This window comes from Carcharhinus amblyrhynchos, chromosome 13 (genome assembly GCF_965287045.1).
Source record: "Carcharhinus amblyrhynchos chromosome 13, sCarAmb.v2.hapA, whole genome shotgun sequence".
Lineage (NCBI taxonomy): Eukaryota > Metazoa > Chordata > Chondrichthyes > Carcharhiniformes > Carcharhinidae > Carcharhinus > Carcharhinus amblyrhynchos.
The window spans coordinates 30,556,066-30,579,016 of record NC_137336.1 but is presented as its reverse complement, the minus strand read 5'-3'; the positions used below and the strand labels follow the sequence as shown (position 1 = coordinate 30,579,016).

The 22,951-nt window shown below is 42.2% G+C and overlaps 1 protein-coding gene across 1 annotated transcript in view; it reads right to left on the bottom strand.

Annotated features, from left to right (window-relative positions):
- tgfbi (transforming growth factor, beta-induced) overlaps positions 1-22,326 on the bottom strand; it is a 62,949-nt gene extending 40,623 nt beyond the window's left edge. The window contains exons 1-2 of the mRNA XM_080201468.1: positions 22,145-22,326; positions 21,557-21,655 (exon numbers count right to left, since the gene is read on the bottom strand). Of these exons, the coding sequence (XP_080057594.1) occupies positions 21,557-21,655; positions 22,145-22,263 (218 nt within the window). The 5' untranslated portion in view covers positions 22,264-22,326. The remainder of the gene's footprint in view (positions 1-21,556; positions 21,656-22,144) is intronic.
- Between the last annotated feature and the right edge of the window lie 625 nt (positions 22,327-22,951).

Genomic DNA, 22,951 nt, shown 5'->3' with positions numbered 1-22,951 from the left:
TTTGGCTTGGATTCTGCAGTGTACTTCAATCTGTGCTCGCACTGCAGCAAACCCCAGGGGCAACCCAGATTATATACTTGAGACAAAGTCCCAAAGAAGCATTGTGGGTCAAACAGACCCTGTGGCTGCCTCAGATCTGCATCCAGGCACACCGGACCTCAGTCTATCCCACAATTGCCCTTCACCCCTCCTCTCCCAGTGTCAAATTCTGCTTTATAAAGCTCATTGAAACATTTTTTATGACATTAAGGGTGCTTTATGAATATAAATAGTTGATTTTGGAGCACTCCCCCACCCCCAACTGCATTGGGAGTTCTGGATTCAGGAACAGGGTCAGTGGAAACCAACTGGAAACAAGTTCTTCTCTACTTCTCTTCCCTTCTATCCCAGGTTAGCCAGATGTTCAGCTCATTACAGAACAACATATCTTCATTCATTTCCTGGATTTAACATTGTTGAATTTGTGGAAATAGCTTTCACATGTGCTCATTGAAATGAATAACATAAATGCATTTTAGTGAGAGCTTGATAAAGACAGGAGGGAGAGAGTGGAACAATATGCTGATGAAGTCGCTTGGGAGGAAACTGATGAGGAGCAGAAACATTGGTATAGAGTTGGAACTTAGAGCCTTTTCCATGTTTTGTTTTCTGTGGAAGGCAGAAAAAAGATAACTTGCTTTCCATGACCTCAGGACCTTCCAAAGTACTCCACTGCAAATTAAGGACTTTTCCGCATATAGTGACATTTGTACAATAGTGGGAGAACAATCTATTTGTGTACAGAATCTTTTAGTCGTAATCTTCGAGCTATAACTACCAGAATTATAGAATCACTGCAGGGTTGAAGATGGCCAATTGGCCCATCAGCCCCCACAGACAACAATCTTACCATTGCCCTATCCCCGCAACCCCATGTATTTACCCTGCTAATCCCCTGACACTAAAGAGGGCAATTTAACATGGCCAATCAACTTAACATGGACTGCGGGAGGAAGCCCATGTGGGAGAATGTGCAAACTCCACACAGACTGTCACCTGAGGCTGGAATTGAACCTGGGTTCGTTAGGGAACCGAGTGTAGGGTGTCAGGGAACCGAGTGTAGGGTGTCAAAATTTGCTGATGACACCAAGATTGGGGGAACAGCAAATTGTGCGGAGGGTGTGGAGAGTCTGCAGAAGGATCTAGATAGGCTGGGCGAATGGGCCAGGAAATGGCAAATGGAATTTAATGTTGGCAAGTGTGAGGTGGTCCACTTTGGTAGGAAGAATGGTAGGAAGGACTATTACTTACGGGGCAAAAAACTGCAGCAGGCGACAGTGCAGAGGGACCTCGGGGTCCTTGTGCATGAGTCGCAAAAACCCAGCTTGCAGGTGCAGCAAGTGGTCAGGAAGGCGAATGGGATGCTGGCCTTCATAGCGAGGGGGATTGAATACAAAAGTAGGGAGGTCTTGCTGCAGCTGTATAGGGCATTGGTGAGGCCGCAGCTGGAGTACTGTGTGCAGTTTTGGGCGCCACACCTGCGCAAAGATATTTTGGCCTTGGAGGGAGTGCAGAGGAGGTTTACTAGGCTGATACCGGAGTTGAGGGGGTTGAGCTATGAGGAGAGGCTGAATAAACTAGGCTTGTACTCGTTAGAGTTTAGAAGAATGAGGGGAGATCTCATTGAGACGTATAAGATGATGAATGGGATGGATAGGATAGAGGCGGAGAGACTCTTCCCGCTCAAAAAAGACAGTAGGACTAGGGGGCACAGCCTCAAGATAAAAGGGGGGCGGTTTAGAACGGAGTTGAGGAGGAACTTCTTCACTCAAAGGGTGGTGAATCTCTGGAATTCTCTGCCCGTTGAAGTGGTGGAGGCTGCCTCGCTAAATATTTTTAAGAAGCGGGTTGATGGGTTTTTGATAAGAGAGGGGATTAAGGGTTACAAAGAACAAAGAACAAAGAACAACCCAGCACGGGAAACAGGCCCTTCGGCCCAACGAGCCCGCGCCGCCGCATCGCCCTACACCTATTCTACCCTGCATGTCTACGAATGGGACCCTACTCAGTCAGATTCAGGGAAGAAATAGTGTCAATTTGGTGGAAACCAATTAGCCTAAGAGCACATCTTTGGGGTGTGGGAGGAAACCGGAGCGCCCGGAGGAAACCCACGCAACCACAGGGAGAATGCGCAAACTCCCACAGACACAGGCCCAAATCCATGTATCTGCACAGCTAGCAGTGCTAGTCACTGAGCTGTTGTGGAGCCCGTCTATCGGTCCAGGATCAAGCACACACACCGACATGAAGTACTAGGCCACTCCTGGACTTCCAAGAGCAGCCCACGCACAACCTGCCGTGTGCATGCCCCTCGCTTGACACGAGGTGGACCTCCACCTGTGGAATAAAGACAAAACATATTAGTTATACAGCCTGCCCTTCCGGTGTCTCCCGAGGTTTACCCTATTTAATAGCCCCTACCATATCCCTCCATTCCCGTTTCACTCATATGCCTATCTAACTGCATCTTAAACGAGTCCAACGTGCCTGCCTCCACCACCCTACTCGGTAGCGCATTCCAGACCCCCACAACTCTCTGTGTAAAGAACCTTCCTCTTACCTCCAAATTATACCTCCCCCCCCTCACCCTTAATTGATGACCTCTTGTGTTCGTACCCAGTCTAGGGAGCAGTCTCTCACTATTAACTCTATCTATTCCCTTCAGTATCTTATATACCTCTATCATGTCCCCTCTCAATCTCCTTCTTTCCAAGGAGAATAGCCCCAGTCTCTTCAGTCTCTCCTCGTAACCCAGTCCCCCCATGCCAGGCAACATCCTGGTAAACCTCCTCTGCACCCTTTCCAGAGACTCCACGTCCTTCCGGTAATAAGGTGACCAGAACTGGACGCAGTACTCCAAATGCGGTCTAACCAACGTTCTGTATAACTGAAGCATTAGACGGCAGCTTTTATACTCTAAGCCCCTTCCTATAAAGGCTAACATCCCATAAGCCTTCCTAACAACGTTCTCCACTTGTGAGAGTTATGGGGAGAGGGCGGGAATGTGGAACTGAGCAGCGACAGATCAGCCATGATCTTATTGAATGGCGGCGCAGGCTCGAAGGGCTAGATGGCCTACTCCTGCTCCTATTTCTTATGTTCTTATGTTCTTATGTTGTGGCGCTTTGAGGCAGCAGTGCTAACCGTTGTGTCATCCAGTGCACCAGGGCAAACTCCCCTGTTCTTCATCAAAGAGGGAAATCAGATCTCTTACATCCAACTGAGAGAGCAGGCAGACTCCGGTTTAACAGTTTGTATGAGAGACAGCATTCTGGCAGTATTTGAAGATGCTTTGATGATGTGCCCAAATCTCTGGAATGGGGCTTGAACCTTCTGACCATGGGGTGAGAATCGCTGTTGCTAAATCCATCATTCTGTGTGATGCAATTAAAATAGACACAGAAGTACATTTTATGAGTTTTACCCAAAAACATTTTCAAAATTCAGAAGCCAAAATGTCATCTGGACTCTAAACATCAGCTCTTTTCCCTCCTTACAGATACTGCCAGGCCTGCTGAGATTTTCCAGCATTTTCCCTTTTGGTTTCAGATTCCAGCATCAGCGGTGATTTGCTTTTATTCAAAATTCAGAAGCAGTCTCAAAGCCAGAGAACGTATCAAAAATAAAATTCAACAAGTGGTGTTGGCTAGCTCAGAGAATTGATGATAAATATATCTTTATAGAGATAGAAGTAAATAAAAGGGAAATAACTGACAGAACAATAGATGCCATTTCATGGAATATGGGATACAGGCACTAGCACTGTGACAGGAAGGAGCTGTATAATGGACTAACTCAACCTGGAACCAGAGTGGGATCAATCAGAATGGAAAGGACAATTAAAGTGTCTGCAGGACTTTAAACTGATGGTAGGGTTCTGCTGAAAATAGCATACATCTGAAGATAAAACAAGCAAAAGAGGTAAGGAATGAGTGGAACATAAATGCAGTAAGAAGTCTTGTAACACCAGATTGAAGTCCAACAGATTTATTTGGTAGCAAACGCTTGCTGCTGCTTCGTCAGGTGAGTGCATTGTAACATAAATGGTCAGGGAAAAAAATACAATGACTAAACATAATGAGGTATCAGAAGCACCATGCATTGAACTGTTACAACCTGTGCTGGAAGACCAGAAGGATGTTTGCAAACAGGCTTGCGGCTGTGGAGCTGGTTAGAATTGGATCAAGTTGCAGTCTAGTGAACAATGGAAAGGTGCTTACTGAGAGGTTGCTTAAGTTGCAAAATGTCTTGAGCAACAGAGAGAGTATAAAAATAAGAGGAACTTAAGGAAACCTTCTTTGTTATGACACTGTATGGCTGGACTGAACACCATGTGCCTTCAAAATCATGGGCTCTCCAAAGAACCAGGATTTGAAGCCAGAATCCAATGTTTGGTATAGTCGGGCAGGGTGATTAACATCTGAAGATCAGGGAAGGGGGCACCAAAGTCAAGATAAGAGAAAGAAAAACAAAAATGCATGCAACATAAAGGAGTAAAGCTCTCATCCTTTTCTTTTCTTAAGATCAATGAGTTTTTTTTTATCTCAAATGATACATCATAGGAGAAGTCAGTTGATGAAGTAATTGGGTACACTATACTCTGAGGAATTTCAAGACTTTAGGGTATCTCTTAAAAAAAAAGTACTGGATGCCTCATTTAAATGAGTTACATTTTATGTGGGTTTTGTAAAATAAAATGGCCAATTCGCATAAGAAATCTACAACTGTGAAGGGAGGCACAGAGCCCCCTGAAGTTAGTAATAAGAGATGTGCAATTATGTAAGTCAATATTTGGAAAAGAAGTTTCAGTTGGAGAAACAAAGAGCAGTTTAAGACAGAAAGTTTACTATTAACATCGATCGCAATGGGGTATGCCCCGACTGGATGTGAAACGGGCATTTGAAAAAATGACTTGGGAAAGGGATACGAAAAATAAATTGTCTGTGTGTATGGTGATAAAGTCACAGTTGCAACAGCAAGAGATAATCACACTAAAATTGCATCTTTATCTATTTTATAAAGTTTAAAATTTATTTATTTATTTGTCACAAGTAAGGCTTACATTAACACTGCAATGAAGTTATTGTGAAATTCCCCTAGTCACCGCAGTCCGGCACCTGGTTGGGTTAATGCACCTAACCAGCACATCTTTCAGAATGTGGGAGGAAATCCATCGGGATGAGTTTCCCAGCTAGGTAGGGAAAAATAGAAGGTCTTTGTTGTGTCTGAGAAAATCAGTGAGGGGCGTCAGTGGAGACACTGAGCAGAAGCTGATGCAAAAAGGCTGAGAGAAGAACTGAGAGCTCTGAAGAAGTTAAACAGAGTCCTCGCAGAGGTACAGCTACAGTTGGCAACTTGTCCTGACTGCTCCCACAAGTTCCACCAACTGCGAGTGTGTATCTGAATTTGGAGGAGGTAGAGAGAGAATAGGAGGAGACTCATTGCTGAAATTGATACACACCAAGAGGACTCCAGCTCTGACTCAGACAGCGAAGGAGAAGTAGCTCATATGTGTCCTCTCAAGACCAAACAAACTACCATGCTGTCCAAAGGGGAAGAATCAGAAGAAGGTCATGACTGTGTAGATATTATTCAAGACTTGGAACTGCAGCAAAGTATTTCCCCAAACTCCTCCGTCTGACTTACACTGACTTGTCTACACAGATGGGTCATCCATGGTGGAAGATGGAGTTTGGAAGGCAGGCTGGGCTGTGACAACAGAAAATGCTGTATTAGCACAGAGATTGATGCCTGAAAGTACCTCAGCCCAACAAGCAGAACTAAAGGCGCTTACTGAAATTGGCTGGAGGTCAGAATGCCAATATTTACATTTACATGATTTTGGCCAACTGTGGAAACAGAGGCTTCTTTACTACGGTTGGTACTCCTGTTAAAAGTTCTCTACTAGTCCAGGGGCTTCTGGAAACTTTACAGCTCCCAAGTGAGCTCGCGATCCTCAAATGTAAAGCACACACACAAAACAGAAGATATTCCTGAAGTTAAAGACAATGTGTTCGCAGATGAAGCTAAAGACAAGCCGCTATGGAGGGCAGACAAAATGATAATGAAACAAAGCAGTGACAAGTGTATACAACACTGCAGACATTGTCACAGATAGAAGAAATGCAAGACATGTGAAGCTGTGAGGAGAAGTAGGAGTGGATGGAAAACGGAGCAAAATTCTTCAATGATGGTGTCTGGAAAAATGGAAGTAATTGAGTGGTAACTCCTTCCTTATTTGGTGATGCAGATTCATCACTTGTTTGGACATGTTGGAATGCATTAAATAGTTCAGAGTTTCTTCCACACATGGTGGAACTCACATTCAGAGTAAGATAGTGGCTGAAATCTGCGTCAGAAAAATAACATAGGAGCAGCTGTCTACTACCCATGTTGGAAACACCGGCTCCTCCAGGACCCTTTTGTCACTCACAAGTGGACTATGTCACACTACCAACCTGTAAAGGGGACACAGAACTCTTGGTGGTTGTGAATAAGTTCTCTAGGTGGGTGGAGGCAGTTCCCGCCAGGAAGACCACGGCCTCACACACTGCCAAAACTTTCGTGAAAGACATCCTACTGTGTCCAAGAAGGACACCTCACTTGGACCAAGGGACATATTTTGTAGGGGCAGTGTGTCGAGAAGTGTGCAGGTTCCTGAACATTCAGTGGTCATATCACTGCCCCCACCATCTGCAGTCCTCAAGGATGATTGAGAGAGAGAATGAAATGGACCAAAGAAGTTTGGTCTCAAAAGTATCAGACCCGGACTGACTGGGTGACAGCCCTACCGATGATGGTCTGCAGTATCAGAACTACTGCCAACAAGGAAATAGGGCTGAACCCACATGAGGTCATCACGGGCAGACCAGTGCCGCTACCTGGGACACCAGATCTGAGAAAAGCTGATGTTCATCGAATGAGTGACTCTTTGATTATTGTTATGAATTAACCCAATCTATTAGAGTTGCTCACCAACAGGTTTAGGCTACCTTGGATGACCCATCAGAAGGAAGACACTCTCCGGTTCCTGGCCTGTGGGTATAAATCCGGGAGCCACAGAAGCAGCCTCTGGGGGAAAAGTGGGAAGGTATTACTAAGTGGCCGGAAAACTCCAAGTGGGTTCACGCCAATCACTGCAAACTGATTAAGTGTTATCCAGAATAGACGAGATGAGGAGATGTGCTGGTAACCTCTTCCTTACTTGCTTACGCCACTGAGCAACGGACTGTAAAGATACCAAACAGCCAGAAGACACTGAGCGAAGCTGCTAAATCATCCTCCTCTTCGGGGGGAGGTGAAGACACTTGCAGAGGAAAAGAGCAAGACATAGTTGATGTTTAGAATCAATGGATGGACTAATACCTGCGTTTTGCAGAATTCTTTTATAGACACAGAAGAAACATATTATGTTCTCACCCATCAATCACATCAAAACAGATATATTGCATACATCATTCAGATAACAGAGGAATCACTCGGCAGGCAAGAATACCTAATTGTAAGGCTCAGATTTATTGCTATGATCTGTGTGTCTATCATTGTTTTAAATCATACTGTACACGAATCACCCATAAAACAAGACATGAAAGTGCAGCTTTTTATTCTGTCATGCCTTCTAGCCAGGGCTTGGTCATCATTAATCCCCCCCCAACCCCCAACTATATGGCAACTATTATGACGCCCCGGGTGCTAACCTCTTCCAACAGGTCACACGTGCATATGCTAGGGTCATAGATCAAAAAGATTGTTGGGTCTGTGCTTTGCTTCCCAGGGAACCCCATACATATCCTATGATTGCCATCCCATTCACATTTTCTGATTATGTCACTGTACAGAGTGCTGTCAAGTATCTGTATCTTAACAAGAATATGAACTTTTAAAGATAAAGCAAATGTACCTATTAAGTTATCTTATGCTCCCAATGGACTACTGTGCTGGGTCAACAATGGAACTGCCCTTATTTCGGTCATTGTAAATATAGTTTTTCCACATGGGCTCTGAATGTCACTGTCTGCGAAGAAAGGAATAAGGACAACTTCACTCGTGGTTTGGAACATTGACCAGACCTTTATAAATGGTACTAAGGCAAATGAACACTTGCCGACTCACTTGTCATGATCATGGTATAGTGCTTACATAGTCTCCGCTGTTAGGGACTGGTTCACCATATTCGAGATCCTCACTGACCCAAATGTGATCTTTACGGCCCCGAAGAGGTTATAGTCGCTCCCACACAATATTTCTTCTCTGCTCTTATCCCAAATTATGGAGCCATAGTAGCATTAGACGAAGCAAGGCGTCTGGTGCATGCTGTTAAGTAAAATAGGGAATAGCACGGCAAATGCCATAGCTGCCATGAATGCTGAGCTAGCTCAGCTTGGGAGAATGGTGTTGCAAAACTGAATGGCCTTAGACCTCCTGTTGAACAAAAAAGGTGGCACATGTGCAGTGGTTGGACATGAATGTTTTACCTATATCCCTAACTATTTGAGCAATGTTTCTGCTTCCATCTGACATCCATGAACAGGTTAAAACCCTAAAGGCTGACTCAAAGCCTTGGGATATTTTCAGGTGGCTTGAGGGAAGCGTATGGATATGGATCATACAAGAATTATTTATATTAGCTGTTTCCTCTCACCTGTCTTGATCATTTTAGAAGTTTTTCAGTGTATTGTCTCCTGCTGTACTCATGCAGCCTTTACTCCAGTCCCCAATATCAGGGTCTCCTATTTTATTTAACCCGATGCAGATACAGGCAAGTGGTAAGGAGCAGCACTCCAAAAGCTCCTGATTCCAAATAAACCTGTTGAACTTCAACCTGGTGTTGAGGGACTTCTTTTTGCGCACACCCCAATCCAACGCTGGCATCTCCACATCATTGCTTAGGATTGTATGTGTGATTAAGCTTGCTCTTTAAGCTGGTAACTGCAAGTAGTTCATGCCAGGATAATTTTCCTGTTAGGTGTGATTCTGATTAGCTACTTGAAGCATTAATTGTCTCAAAGGGGAACTGAGGGATTTAAGCATCAGTACTGAACTATTGTAACCGGTGGTAGAAGACAAAAGGTTGTTTGCAAACAGGCTTGTGGCTATAGGGCTGGTTAGAACTGGTTCAAGCTGCAGCCTAGAGAACAATGGAAAGGTACTTACTGAGAGGTTGCTTAAGCAAAACCTGTTCAGCATCAGAGAGAGTATAAAAAGAGGCACACAAGGAAACCTTTGTCACAACACTGCACGGCTGGACTGAACACCATGTGCCTTCAAAATAACCAAAAGCTTGTACCTCATCACTGACTCTGAAGAACTAGGATTTGAAGCCAGAATCCAATAATAAATATGAAGGAACAATTAAAGACATTTTAAACTTTTGTGAGATAATTTGAATCTGACTTCAAATATGTCTGAAGCTTGATAATTTTGTTGTGGTGAACAAATCTATAAGCAACAGAACTACAAAGAATCAAACAATATTTCCCTACTTATCTCTGGGTGGAGATGTAAATTCATTAATCCTTTCAATCCTGATTCCCCGTAAGTTGTAAAAGAAAGATCAAGACCCTTTTAGGACTCTAGTCATGCACGCAGCCTAAGATGACAAGTGTTAGTGCAAACAAGATCCCATAACATTTTCAGATAACCAATCTGTTTATTATTCAACATGTAACAAACTATCTTAGCTCTATAGTCCACTTCCTTCTTCAAGACTATCTTGCCCATCTCATTTCATAATGTGGCAACAGGCATGATGATACATTTAATAATCAACATCCTATACCTTTGTAGAAAGTAAACAACATTCATTCAAGATACTTAATGACAGTTTGCAGATTCATAAAAAAACCTTAATCATGTGAGATTAAACTACATCCTGATTTTATGTTTACAAGATTCAATTATTTTACGTTCCATAGTGACATACATATCATCCAAAATAAAGGAGGGGAACTAGAGACAATGATCTGTAGGGAGGAGTTTGATAAGAAGTCTCACAGTACCAGGTTAAAGTCCAACAAGTTTACCCTAGTCCAACACTGGTATCTCCACATTGGGCAGAATTTAACCAGGGAGGATTTTTTTTTAAAACTGCATATATGGAACAGACTGACAAATAAAAATTGCAGATTATTACATACCCAGAAAGGATGGGGAAGACAGTCAGTAGGGTAGTACAGCTGCACTAATTAGAGATAACATAATAACAGTAGAGAAAGGGATATAATTAACAGAAGGATAAAAATAGAATTCAGATGGATTGAAATAAATGATAGAAAGGGATAATCTCACTATGAGAGGTATACTGTATGCAGCAAAGAGTGAAAAGGAGGCAAAGGCAGAAATATATAAGCAAATGTGTGAAATGAATGCAGAAGTGCTGGGTTCCAAGGACTTATAACAATAATAGACTTTGAACAGTCTTGCATTCTTCCACCCTGCCTGTGCTCCGGGGTTTACGCCAACACTCCAGCGAAGCAGGGATTCTTACAGCCAGCGATAAGTTCCACTGAGATCGGGGTACCATCTTTAAAGGGTACCTCAATTGGAACACAAATCTTACTCCCCCTTCCTCCACTCAGTAAGTCCCACCAGCATTCTTATCACAATCCCGCTCTCCCCTACAACCTTCTTTTTTTCTGGCAGCCACCATTGCGGAAACAGTCTGTGGCCTCATTTATGGGAATTATGTTATGCAGTGTTGTCATCTGACGTAGCTCATTGACTACTTTTGCTTCATGGCTAATGGAACCCTTCTCTGAGAACAAACTACTGGAGCTATTGAATCATCTACTCTCATGTGGTATGTTATAGGTAGCTGACCAATGTCATCACAGTTGAACAGGACATTGCACTTCATAATTTCTGGGGTCTCGTGACGCAGAGCCGGTGCACCTGGACCAAAGTGGATGAGCTCCAGTGTGATGTTATCCCAAAGACCTAACAGTGGCCTTACATTCAGGTTGACTGTAAGAAACTTGAAGCTACTCTGTATGCAAAAAAGGAGTGGCCACATCTTCATAAGGATGATTTGTCTGTCACAGGCCACAAGGTCCATCTAGGTGTTGGAGACTGATGTAAGCATGGGCCTATTTTGTGCAGCATTTGCCTGGGCAATATGTTGCACTTTGCTCCAGTGTCAATTTTTACTTCGCTGCAAACACTGCTCAGTGTGGTGGAGATTTTAGCCTTCTCTGTGATGATGTTGACACTCACACTGGACTGTGGTTGCAGGCTCAGTAGTTGGTTGCTCTGGCTGAACTCCAATTAGTTTACCAGAGTCGCACTTCGAACTTTGAAGGACTCATTGTTTGCAGTGTAACTCCTGTGGTTTTGGTCTGCAGCAATTTCTAAATCGGTTCCATTTGTTAGATTTATTGGAGTGTTTAGCAAACGGCAAACATGCTCTTCTGTTCTGAAGGTGATGCCATTGCAGATGAGGCAGGGCATGCCTCTGTTCCCCACCTTAAGTCCTTGCTGCATTTGTCCAGGCTGCTCATTTACCATGTAGACACTGACGGCTGTTTGCAATGTTAAATCTTTCTCTTGAAGTAGCTGCATTGAGAACAACACCAATGTGAACCCCACAGACTATGCGATCTCTGACTAATTCATCTGTGAATATGCCAAACACATGTTCTTTTGCTAAAACTTCTAAAGTTGCAGTCTATGACTGCATTGATTCATCAAATCTTCTGTTTGTTTTATTAGACATGTGCCTGTCGAGTATCATGTGCTTCACTGGCAAGCAATGTTTTAAAAATTTTTTTCAAATAGTATCTTGGGGTTCCCTTTCTCTATTTGGAAGACAGAAGACTTTGTGATGGTCTCAGGCCCATTAGTTTCACTAAAGGTGTACGCTTTGCCCTTTTTGGATTTGTCTGATAACCTGGTGCCACAGCAGATGCGCCATTCCTTTTCAAACATGGACCAGTTGTCTGCAACGTTTTTATTGAACATGAACAGGTCGATGCGGTAAAGTCTCTGTGCCATACTGCCAATTCCTGACACTACATAGAAATACTGGGTTCCAATGACTGGTAGCCAAAGATTTATAACAACAGGAGTTTATTCAGTACTCTGAGCAACTCTTAAGTGTTTCCACTCTGGGAGAACTCCCACACTTCCAACACATGACCTATAAGTCGCTGCATCATCACATGGCCACAAGGGGTAAAGGACAGAGTATAAGATTTTAACTACCCCAGTATAATCTGGCAAGAAGAGATAGCCATAGAGGTACAGGGAACAGAGAAATAACATTCTATGTGGGACTCCTTTCTTACACAGAATATAAAATGTTCAACAAGATAGGGAGGACTATTGGACCTAATAATGGGAAATTAATCAGACAGGTAAGAGAAGTAAATATAGGGGAACATCTAGACAATTGTGATCAGATTCCATTTTTAATAATAGAGGTGTGTTGCCAAATTGTCAGATGTTTTCAGTTCAACAATCCCTGAATTTCCAATTGCCTGCACTTAACCAAGCCCTCTATGTTAAGCCAAGAACTCACCATATGCTGAGTTATTTAAAAATTCTATATATAATGCTAAATGATGTTTCACATATTCTCTTCTTCATACAGCTCTTTCATAAACAATGGGGTCAACTTTGATACGATTGATAATGCAAAACTGTTGGTAGCAATTGGGCTGTTCTTTTTTCCATTATGCCTGGATCATTTCACTGTAGAGAGGGGGCATACACTAATTGCTGCCTAAACTGAAAAGGCCTGCTAAATTTAGCTGCAGCCTGTCCATATGCATAAATTAGGCCTTCTTACCCCAAAACTTACCCTCGCCCCCAACTCCCCTCAGTGTTTCCACCTAGATCTCGGAGGATTGTCTCCAGAAATTGAAAATAAGCCAGTACTTTCTGAAAGAAATATTAGTCCACAGTTCAGCTTTTGGTTTCTGTAATTCATTTATATTCCTAGAAGCTAACAGGATAAACCTTGTTACCTTCACACTTGGCTGCTTTGCCATTTGAAATACTGCAACAGGAGGGAATCTCATAACTTTGGTTGCAGCAAAGCAAACAGGAGTTTTCAGTGTTCCGAGAACCATACGCAAATGACCACAAGCGCCAAGGAATAAAAATATTTGCTAAATGAGAAATGTTCTAACTCAAAGAACATGCAGCTGTGGTTGCTATCATTGGTTTCTCCATAGTGATGACTGTCTCCCCGTGTAAGATTTATGACATCTTGTCTTCTTGGCTGCTCTGGTTTTCTGTAGAGGTTTCATTCCTGTGGGCTGCATAGAATTTCCAATTCTAGCCAGCATCCTTAATCTTAGTTTTCATATATGTATTTCATATTTTGATCCAATGCTCTGTAAGTTAGAGATGTGCTATGAGTGGTAATTTCACTAATGATTCTAATTGATTTCACTAACTGATTCTTCCGATAACTTTTTTGGGAGAAGTCCTAAAGTTGTTATCTTTATGTTGCCAGGTAGAATTATGATATGATAGGTGATTAATATACCCTGTCAAGATGTTAATAACATATTAATAGCAAGATATTAATTAAGAATCAGCATGTGATACTTACCTATTAAGTGAACCCAACTTGGCAGTGCTTCACTGCTGGACGTCTCAACTGTCAAACGAGACATAAAACCAGGCAAAAGCAATGGTTTCTTGCTGCTATTTAAAGAGTAGGGGAGGTTTCTGGATGTCCAGTCCTATATTTATCCTTCAACCAACATTACCCAAATAAATTTGCTGGTCAGTAACCCATTTCTGTTTGTGGGATCTTGTCATGTGTGTAAATTGGCTCCCACTTTTCCTACATTACAACAGAGTGCTCTGCAAAAGTACGCATTCGCTGTAAGGTATGTTGGAATGATGATAAACATAATGCAATTGCAAATCTTTCTTTCCCAGACTTAGAAATGATAGACCAAATGAGCTACTTATCTATTGTGCAATTCTATGCACTGAACACTATTCACCAAATTAAGATGCAGGTATCTTAATATCTGCTCAGCCACAAGTACCACATAACTATACCACAAAGTATACAAGTGAAACTTTCAATGCATTAGATAGTAAAATCATTTGTACTTAGTAAGGATTTCTAATCTGAGTTACTCACTATCCTTACTTTCAATTCTATTTGCATCCAGTTCCAGATGGGTCCCTGCCTGCCCCTGGATATCTTGGTAAGAGGCAGGTGTCTCACTGCCCAAGAGTTGGCACCCAGAGCCAAGAGTTCACCAGTGCCACCAGAAGTGGTGATCACTCCAGTACTACAGTGCAGCCCACACCATGCATTGACGATGGAGTTCCAGGAAATAGCCAAGTTCAGCAGGTTCACCAGGGCCAGATAGGTAAAATGTGATGTGTGTGTGTGTGTGTGTGTGTGTGTGTGAGGACGGGGGGGTCGATTCAAAAAGGGCCAAAAATACTCAACTTCATTCAGTAGGAGGCCATTTGGCCCACCGATTCTGCACCAGCCACACATGCCCTATTCCCATAACTCCTCAGATTTACTCTGCTAATCTCCCTGATACTCCCCAATACTCAGGTTAAGTCATCATGGCCAATCAACCTAACCTGCACATCTTTGGACTGTGGGAGGAAACCCACACAGGCATGGGGAGAATATGCAAACTCCACACGGGCAGTCACCCAAGACCAGAATTGAACCCGGGTCCCTGGTACTGTGAGGTAGCAGTACTAACCACTGTGCCGCCCCCCATTTGGGCCATTCAATATTGGTTCCAATTTATAATGTACACATCATATATAATGCAAATCATACATACAAGGAAACAACAGAAAAATCATCTCAGACACTATGCATAAACAAATCTTAAATCCAGGGTTAGCCTTGATGCTGTTGAAATTAAAAAATATGAGATAGAAATTCACCTTTGCCAGTAGTGGAGAGGAGGTAGTATTGGATCAGATACTGTTTAAATGCCTCTTGATATTCAATTCCATTGGTTGCAATGGAACTGAATGCTGGTGTACACATCGATGCCTAACACCAAACCATGCTTCCCAATTGATATTGGCATTAGATATGAAGTGTACGTTATAAATTGGAACCAATATTGAATGGCCCAAATGGGGGTGGCACAGTGGTTAGCATTTCTGCCTCACAGCACCAGGGACCTGGGTTCAATTCCGGCCTTGGGTCACTGCCCATGTGGAGTTTGCACATTCTCCCCGTGCCTGTGTGGGTTTTCTCCCACAGTCCAAAGATGTGCAGGTTAGATTGATTGGCCATGATAAATTAACCTGAGTATTAGGGAAATTAGCAGGATAAATATAAGGAATTTCTAACCCATCATGTGTATAACACAGGAACAGAAATCTTCACTTTTGAGAATTCATATTTTAAAAGTATCGAAAGATGACATGAGGAACCATTAACTGCTAACAAAGAGAATAAAAGGGTGAAAATGCTCGCAGTATTTATCATGTAATTAATGTAAAATACGGCTGTAGCCGGTAATTACACAGCAACAAAATTCCAACCACTATCTCTGACTCAAGGAATCAATCTGTAAACAGGCTTGTGGCCATACCAGCAGCTTAAGCACTGATCAATTGTTTTGCAGGATACATAAATACAATAATGGCTTTCTTTTCATGACCTCAGGATGTCCCAAAGTTCTTTACAATCGACTAACTACTTTTTAAAATCTGGTGAAATGTAAGGAATGCAGTAGCCAATTTGCACACAGCAAGGTCCCATGGGCTGCAGTGAGATAATGGCCTGATTATCTGTTTATAGATGTTGGCTGAGGGATAAATATTGGCCTCGAGGGAGAACTTTCCTTCTCTTCATGTCTTAAAACTATAGGAGTCGGTCTGGTTTGCGTACATTGGGTTGCATTATGAGAGTAAAATATTAACCGTTACTGCAAAGTCTGCTGTTTTACTGGAATTCCTTCATTTTTCAAATGTCACTGTAACTATCAATAATAGACAGATATGCTTAAATATGGTTTCATGCTAATTGGAAGGTCATTACCACCGACAATAAAGAGATAGTTTCAGGCCACTTCCATACAGTCTGCTCAAGCGTTTCTAATATGAATTTTTTGGTTAACCATAACAGACACTATCATTACACATAAAAGTTAACTCCAATCTTATGAAACCATGCCTCACACTAAATGATGGCACCAGACAGATTTCCATAATTTTCTGAGACAGAGGCACCTTTTTGGGCAGTAATATTTACTGAGACAGCTCTGTACAGCAAGAAGAATCATCAATCTGTTTGTACTTATCACAGAAACCTTGCTGTTCAACAGACACAAATATGTTGTTCAGATAATATTACAATTACTGGGTTATACTACTGTACAATAGACAGAAGACAATGAGAGTCAACTCACATGAAAGTAACTGATGCCATTCGTCTGAGAAATATCTATGGCAAATCCAAGTTTGTACAGTGGGTGTGCGCAGGGACTAGTCTTGGCAATGTCGGGCCCTATGTTTTAACCATCTACTAATTCTCACAGATTACACTTAGAGAATGGACACTGGGTATAGATGCCTGCACACAATTATCCAGTCAAATCATTACTTCAAAGGGAGGAGGAATTTTAAGAGCCAAAAAAAGCAAAATAACATCAATGAAGGATATTTAAAAAGATGAAAGAGCTGAAGAGATTATAAACCTGGGAGGCATTGAGAAAGAGAAAGTTAAAGATATTATAATTATTGTTCCCACAAATATGACACCCAGACTCAAGCTATTTTGTAGTTCGGATCATATTTCCATTCAACAAGCAAACTGCAGCTTCTCAACAGGCAAATCACTGAGGAATGTTAGCTGGTGGCCAGTATAATGTTGTCTGTTTCACACATTACACTTGGCTACAAGTAGGTTTTGAGGTGAAGGCAAAGTGACAGAATGGGTGGATGAGGGGCGGGCATGGAATACGGAGCATGAGCTTCATTGACCTTTAACATTTTTAGTGGAACCAGGAGGAACATTCTTTTAAGGACAATTGATTAGATGGCTAAAGATCTCAGCACATCCATCACGCAAACCAATCTCCCATCCATTGACTCTGTCTACACTTCCTGCTGCATCGGCAAAGCAGCCAACTTAATTAAGGACCCCACGCATCCTGGACATTCTCTCTTCTACCTTCTTCCATCAGAAAAAGATATAAAAGCCTGAGGTCACATAATAATTGATTCAAGAACAGCTTCTTCCCTGCTATGTCAGACCTTTGAATGGACTTACCTTGCATTAAGTTGATCTTTCTCTACACCCCAGCTATGACTGTAACATTACATCCTGCACTCTCTTGTTTCCTTCTCTATGAACGGTATGTTTTGTCTGTATAGCACGCATGAAACAATACTTTTTACTGTATGTTAATATATGTGACAATAATAAATCAAATCAAATCACATGGATGGAGTGTTTAGCACGTACTTCATCCATTTTTCCCTTAAATTGCAGTCAGAGCCCTACCTATATCATAGGATGACAAATGGCACAGTAAAGCAGTTTTCAAAGCCCATTGCCTGAAACAGATGGTAGTTTAGACGTTTATGAAAAATCCCGATTTTAAATGCTGACAGCCACCGCATCATAAGAAATGGGCTGCTAGTTCTATTTTAAAGCCATCAGCACAAAGTTAACACTGATTTCCATTATTTAACACAAGAGACAGGAATAGAACAGAGCAAGGAAACAAGGTTTAACTTCATGCTTCACCTGCCCCTGCCCCTCCCATCAAATCCTGTAAAATCTTTTGAAACTATTTTCTAAGAATCATAGAATCATTACAGTGCAGAAGGAGGCCATTTGGCCCATCAAGCCTGCACTCCCAACAATCCCACCCAGGTTCCATCCCCATAACTCTATGCTGCTAGTCCCCTGGACACTAAGGGATAATTTAGCATGGCCAATTCACGTCTTCTTTAGACTGTGGGAGGAAACCTGAGCACCCGGAGAAAACCCATGCAGGCATGGGGAGAATGTGCAAACTCCACGCAGACAGTCACTGGAGGTCAGAATCGAACCCAGGTCCCTGGAGCTGTGAGGCCGCAGTGCTAGCCACTGTGCCACCTTGAATGATCCCTTCGAGCAGCACTGGTTAAACCAATGCCTGATGCCAACAAATGAAACTTGTAAGACGTTTGTACTGAACATTGGCACACAAAAATAACATTGGGGCTCTTCAAGACAAAGTGTTTTAATATAATTCCCACCTATTTCAGGCAGAAACACAAATGTTGCATTTCAAAGTCTACCTGAACATTGTGCCATGCAGTCTTTGGTAGACAATTTTTTTTTCTCAATGGCTCGTCATCCCATTTTTAACATGGAAAGCTAATTGAAAATCTCCTCCAAGGCTACGGTATCAAACTGCTAACATGAGTAACAAAGTTGGAATTTAGTGGCATCAATGAGCGGTTTAAACCTGGAATCATGAAAGATATTCTATGCTATTCAATTTAGAAAAAAAATACTCACCGGCAGTCATTAAAAAATGCAATTAGTTTAAATGTGGGGAAAAAATGAACCAAATGGAAACACCACTGTGCATGGCTGTGTCTCAGAGCTACAGTACAGTCATATACACTGATTAGATTGTTAATTCTTTATGGTTTTTGAAGTTTACAATGGTTGGAGTTCTTGATATTTCTGAAGTATTTCTTCATGTGATAAACCCACTTATTTAACTTCACTGAAGTATTTGTCTGATGTGATAGCTTTGATTTATTATCCAACTGATTTTTAATTTTACAGGCTGTTCCTTCTTCATGGAAGTGTAACTCTAGAGAGGAAAGGTGTAGGGCGGGATTCTCCCCAAAAAATTCTAAGGCCCTGATTTTACCAGCACGGCTGCCCTGAAATCAGGGCAGGTGAGGCTCGCAGAACAGCATTGCCCATTGGATATGAGCACGATCTTACAAGCCTCTGGCAGCCATATCAACAAAATCAGGGTCTAAGTGTTGCCTTTGCAGAAAAACTGGAGTAATTCACATTTTTTTCAGTGGAGTTCACACTAAAATCTCCCACAATCTGCAATGCGTGAGCATCTTAGATTTCAGGGGTGGGGCCTGTTTCTGTCCAGGATGCTGTAACCAGCAGGTCTCTGAGCATGCAGTCCACAGATACCCACAGTACTGCCACCACCCCAAGCTCCTCATGTCCTCATCGTGGCCTCCCCAACCATTCCTGGCATTACCCCCAATCTCCAGCCCCTGCCACTCATCCCCGCAGTGTCAATCACCACGGCAAACCCACCCCTCCTCCCAATCACTAGCCTACCCCCACCCGCAATGATCCCCGATGCAGAGTAGTAGCAGGACCCCCAGACTCATCGATCGCCCCCAAGCCCCATCCCACAATAGGCCCCGCCCCCAACAGCCCCATCCCTAATGGACAGTGCCAAGGTGCCCCTGGGAATGGGCATTTTGCACCTTGGGCAGTGCTAGGGGCACAGGTGGGCATTGCCAGGGTGCCCATGCCCAGGGGCATCCCCTTACCTGCCGCCCGACCCTTTGGAGGTCACCGATTGTCCCCTCTTCACTCCAGAGGAGTCGTGCCACTTTGTCCCCAAAGTGGGATACTACTCTAAACCCCACTGGAGTGAAACACTTTGGCAGGTTGGGAGAGGCTAGCGGGCCCACGGAATTCAGGCCGGGCCCGCGAATAGCATTAAAATGATTTGTAAAATATCATCTAAATGCTAGCCTTGCCTCCCACCGATTTTTGGTGCAAGGCAGACCACGCTGGAAATCTGGCGCTGGGAGACACTAGTGGGGCGCTAACATTCACGGGAATCCTGCAAATTTCCCCCCATGCAACTCTCCCAGCCCGCTGCACTCAAAAATTAACATAGGGAGATTTGCAAATCATGCCCCCTGTAGATGCAAATCCCAGCCACAATGTTGATTATGACAGTTGAAATGTAAAATTGATTGGATGATACAGTTGTTATCTAACTATTCCAGAGGCCAAGGTGACTGCATGAAAGCAAATCCTCTCACCTTTAACTTTCAAAATAAAATTTATAATAGATCTACGTGTATGTTTAATTTCCTGTATGGAATAATTGATCCGAGTGCCTATCAATGTAAGGTAAAATATATGGATATGATTTTTAAAGTTAAATTATTAGTCACAAGTAAGGCTTACAGTAACACTGCAATGAAGTTACTGTGAAGTTCCCCTTGTCGTCACAGTCCGGCACCTGTTCGGGTCAATGGATCTAACTAGCATGTCTTTCAGGGTGTGAAGGAAACCAGAGCACCCGGAGGAAACCCGGAGAAAGTGCAAACTCCACATGGACAGTGGCCCAAACTGGGAATCGAACCTAGATCCCTAGCACTGTGAAGCAACAGTGCTAACCACTGTGCTGCCACGCCACCCCTAATAATCCCAGCAATAAATTGTCCTCATGATCCACGATTGATATGTTTTGATTATTCCACAACTGGGTGAAATCTTGTCAGGTGTCTCCTCAGCATATACTCTGCCCCTGCTACACGAGGTAATCTATTGATCTGCATGCGGGAGTGTCATAAAACATTTTTGTCTCTTTATATCATTTGTTTTCAATAATGATGCTGCCACATGGGTGTGATGTTTATTTCAAAAAGATTTTTGTAAAGAACAAACTGATTTACAGTAAAACATGCTGAAGAACCAGAAACATCTGCCCTTCCATCATGCAAATATTGCAGAGCAAACCCACAAAGCTTCCTTTGGAACGTCTGGATCATATTGATCCAATTTAAGCTTAAATATTCCACGAAATCAGATCTCTGTCATCAGTTTACTTCTCCAGTGGCCTGCTGATGTGAGTGGCACCACGCGCCTGTGTGGTGTCTGGAGCCAGACTTAACTCAAAAACTTACAGCTTGAGCAACAAAAGAAGATTTGTCAACATTTCACGCTGCAGGGCATTTACCACAGCTTCCTGTACTTGTGCCAAATAGACTACCCTTTCAGGTGCTGAGATAATTCATTCAAAATCGCTTACAGCCGATAATAATTTCCTCCACAGAAGTTCCATTCTGCCACTTATTGCGTTTTTATAGCCAACGTGCTGACTTTATCCAGACAGCACAGAAATGGAACCTTTATTATTACCTGTTTGAGGAAATCAGGACCCATTTGTACAAAACACAAAGTCCACCATCAAACCGTCCTTTGCAATTTACTTATACAGTCCTGACTTACAATTTCAAAATTAAGCCCTGGGAAAGCCAGATAAAATTAGATATTGTTAATTTTAACCTGTGAAAATAAATTATCAGGGTATATTCTTTCATCACACATTGGCACAATTTTGGCCAAATATTTAACTTCTAAATATTTTGTTTATATGAAAAACTTACTTATTTACAAATTCACAGAGAAACTACTTTGGCAGAAAAATCCAAGTAATTTGAACTTTATTCAGACCAATTCCACCGCCCACTTGTGATTATAAACCGAAAATTTCCAATTTTACTAAGCATTCTAAATTTTATGCTGATACTTAGGATTGAATCTAAATTGTGTGCTACTTACGTCGGTTTGCCACAGATTTTCCGATGGTACCACTGTTTGCAGTTGGTGAAGTACTTCTTGTTGGATCCCGTTACTTGTTGCATAGCACATACATTGGGGCTGAGGAAGAACACACACATTTTTCTTTTTAAAGCAAAGAATGGTGACTAAGTGCTTTCCAGGAAGCAGCCACAGCATAATCCATCTACTGCCCAGCTCTACAATCGAATAATTGTTTCAAATCGAGACAAAATTAAAAACTGTCACATCAAATTCAGTTTTACTCTTTTTGAAAGCTATATATGAAGCAACACAACATTGCCAACACTGTTGCAGTAATCATTTGGGGTTCTCTTTATTCTTAGTGGACAGAAACAGTCTTACACTTCTGCTTTTACAATATATTTTAATTTGAATGTAAAATTCAGCCTCCTTGATTCTTGCGCGAAAATGTTTTAAAATCAAGTTAATTGGCTTTTCATATGCACTTTTGTGTGCCTGCATATATCTGTACACCTTTGGTTGCATTTACATTAAGTTGAATTAAAGGTGAGATGCACAGTACTTTCAAACAGAACTTTTGTTAAACTTTCTTTAAAAATTGCTTACCCATGTTGTCTGCCTCTGATCCTGCTGTGCTGTAATACTTGTTTGTAGGGTAAAAAAGCACTAGTCAATGTTACGCAAACTAAAAACAAAGGAAAAGCGAATAAAACAAAATACTTCATGCTGACTAAAGACCTCAGCTTCTTTCGTCTGCAAAACCCAAGCAGTCTTCTGAGGTAAGAGGCTGCCTTTAACAGAGCTGTAATTTATAGGACCCCAAGCTAAAGGGGGCGGAGAGGAACAGTTAACATGCAAAATCCTAACTGATGTAACTAGTGGGCAGGTCAGGACCCCACAGACTTGGAGAGTAACCCAGAGCTTTGTCACTGAAACATTAAAGAAACCACTCTCTCTCTCTCTCTCTCTCTTCCTGTTTGCTTTCTTTTGGCAGAATGTTACATAACATCTAAGCTTTTGAGATTAAAACAAATGAAACAGAAGTTTCAAAGTTGATGGCGCTAAACATGGAAATTAAGAGATAACATAAGAGCTTAAAGATAAAAAGAGGCATATAGGGTATAGGGGTGTAAGAATAGGAGTAGATCTTTCAGCACCTTAAGCATATTCTGCCACTCAATTCAATGAACGAAAGAAGCTTGTAGCTGAGAGCAAGAGTTCTGTCAATATTTTTCACAGGTATGTTTGAACAAACTCAAGATTTATGTTCGGATCCCCTGCTGGTTCAGCAGGTTTATGTGGTGAACAATTGAGCTGCTAAAAACGAAAAAGAACAGATTTGAGCTTTGGTCTTTTGCTGCATTAGCTGATCTCAACTACAGAGCTTGAAAGGCATGAGAATTGGCATTGGTG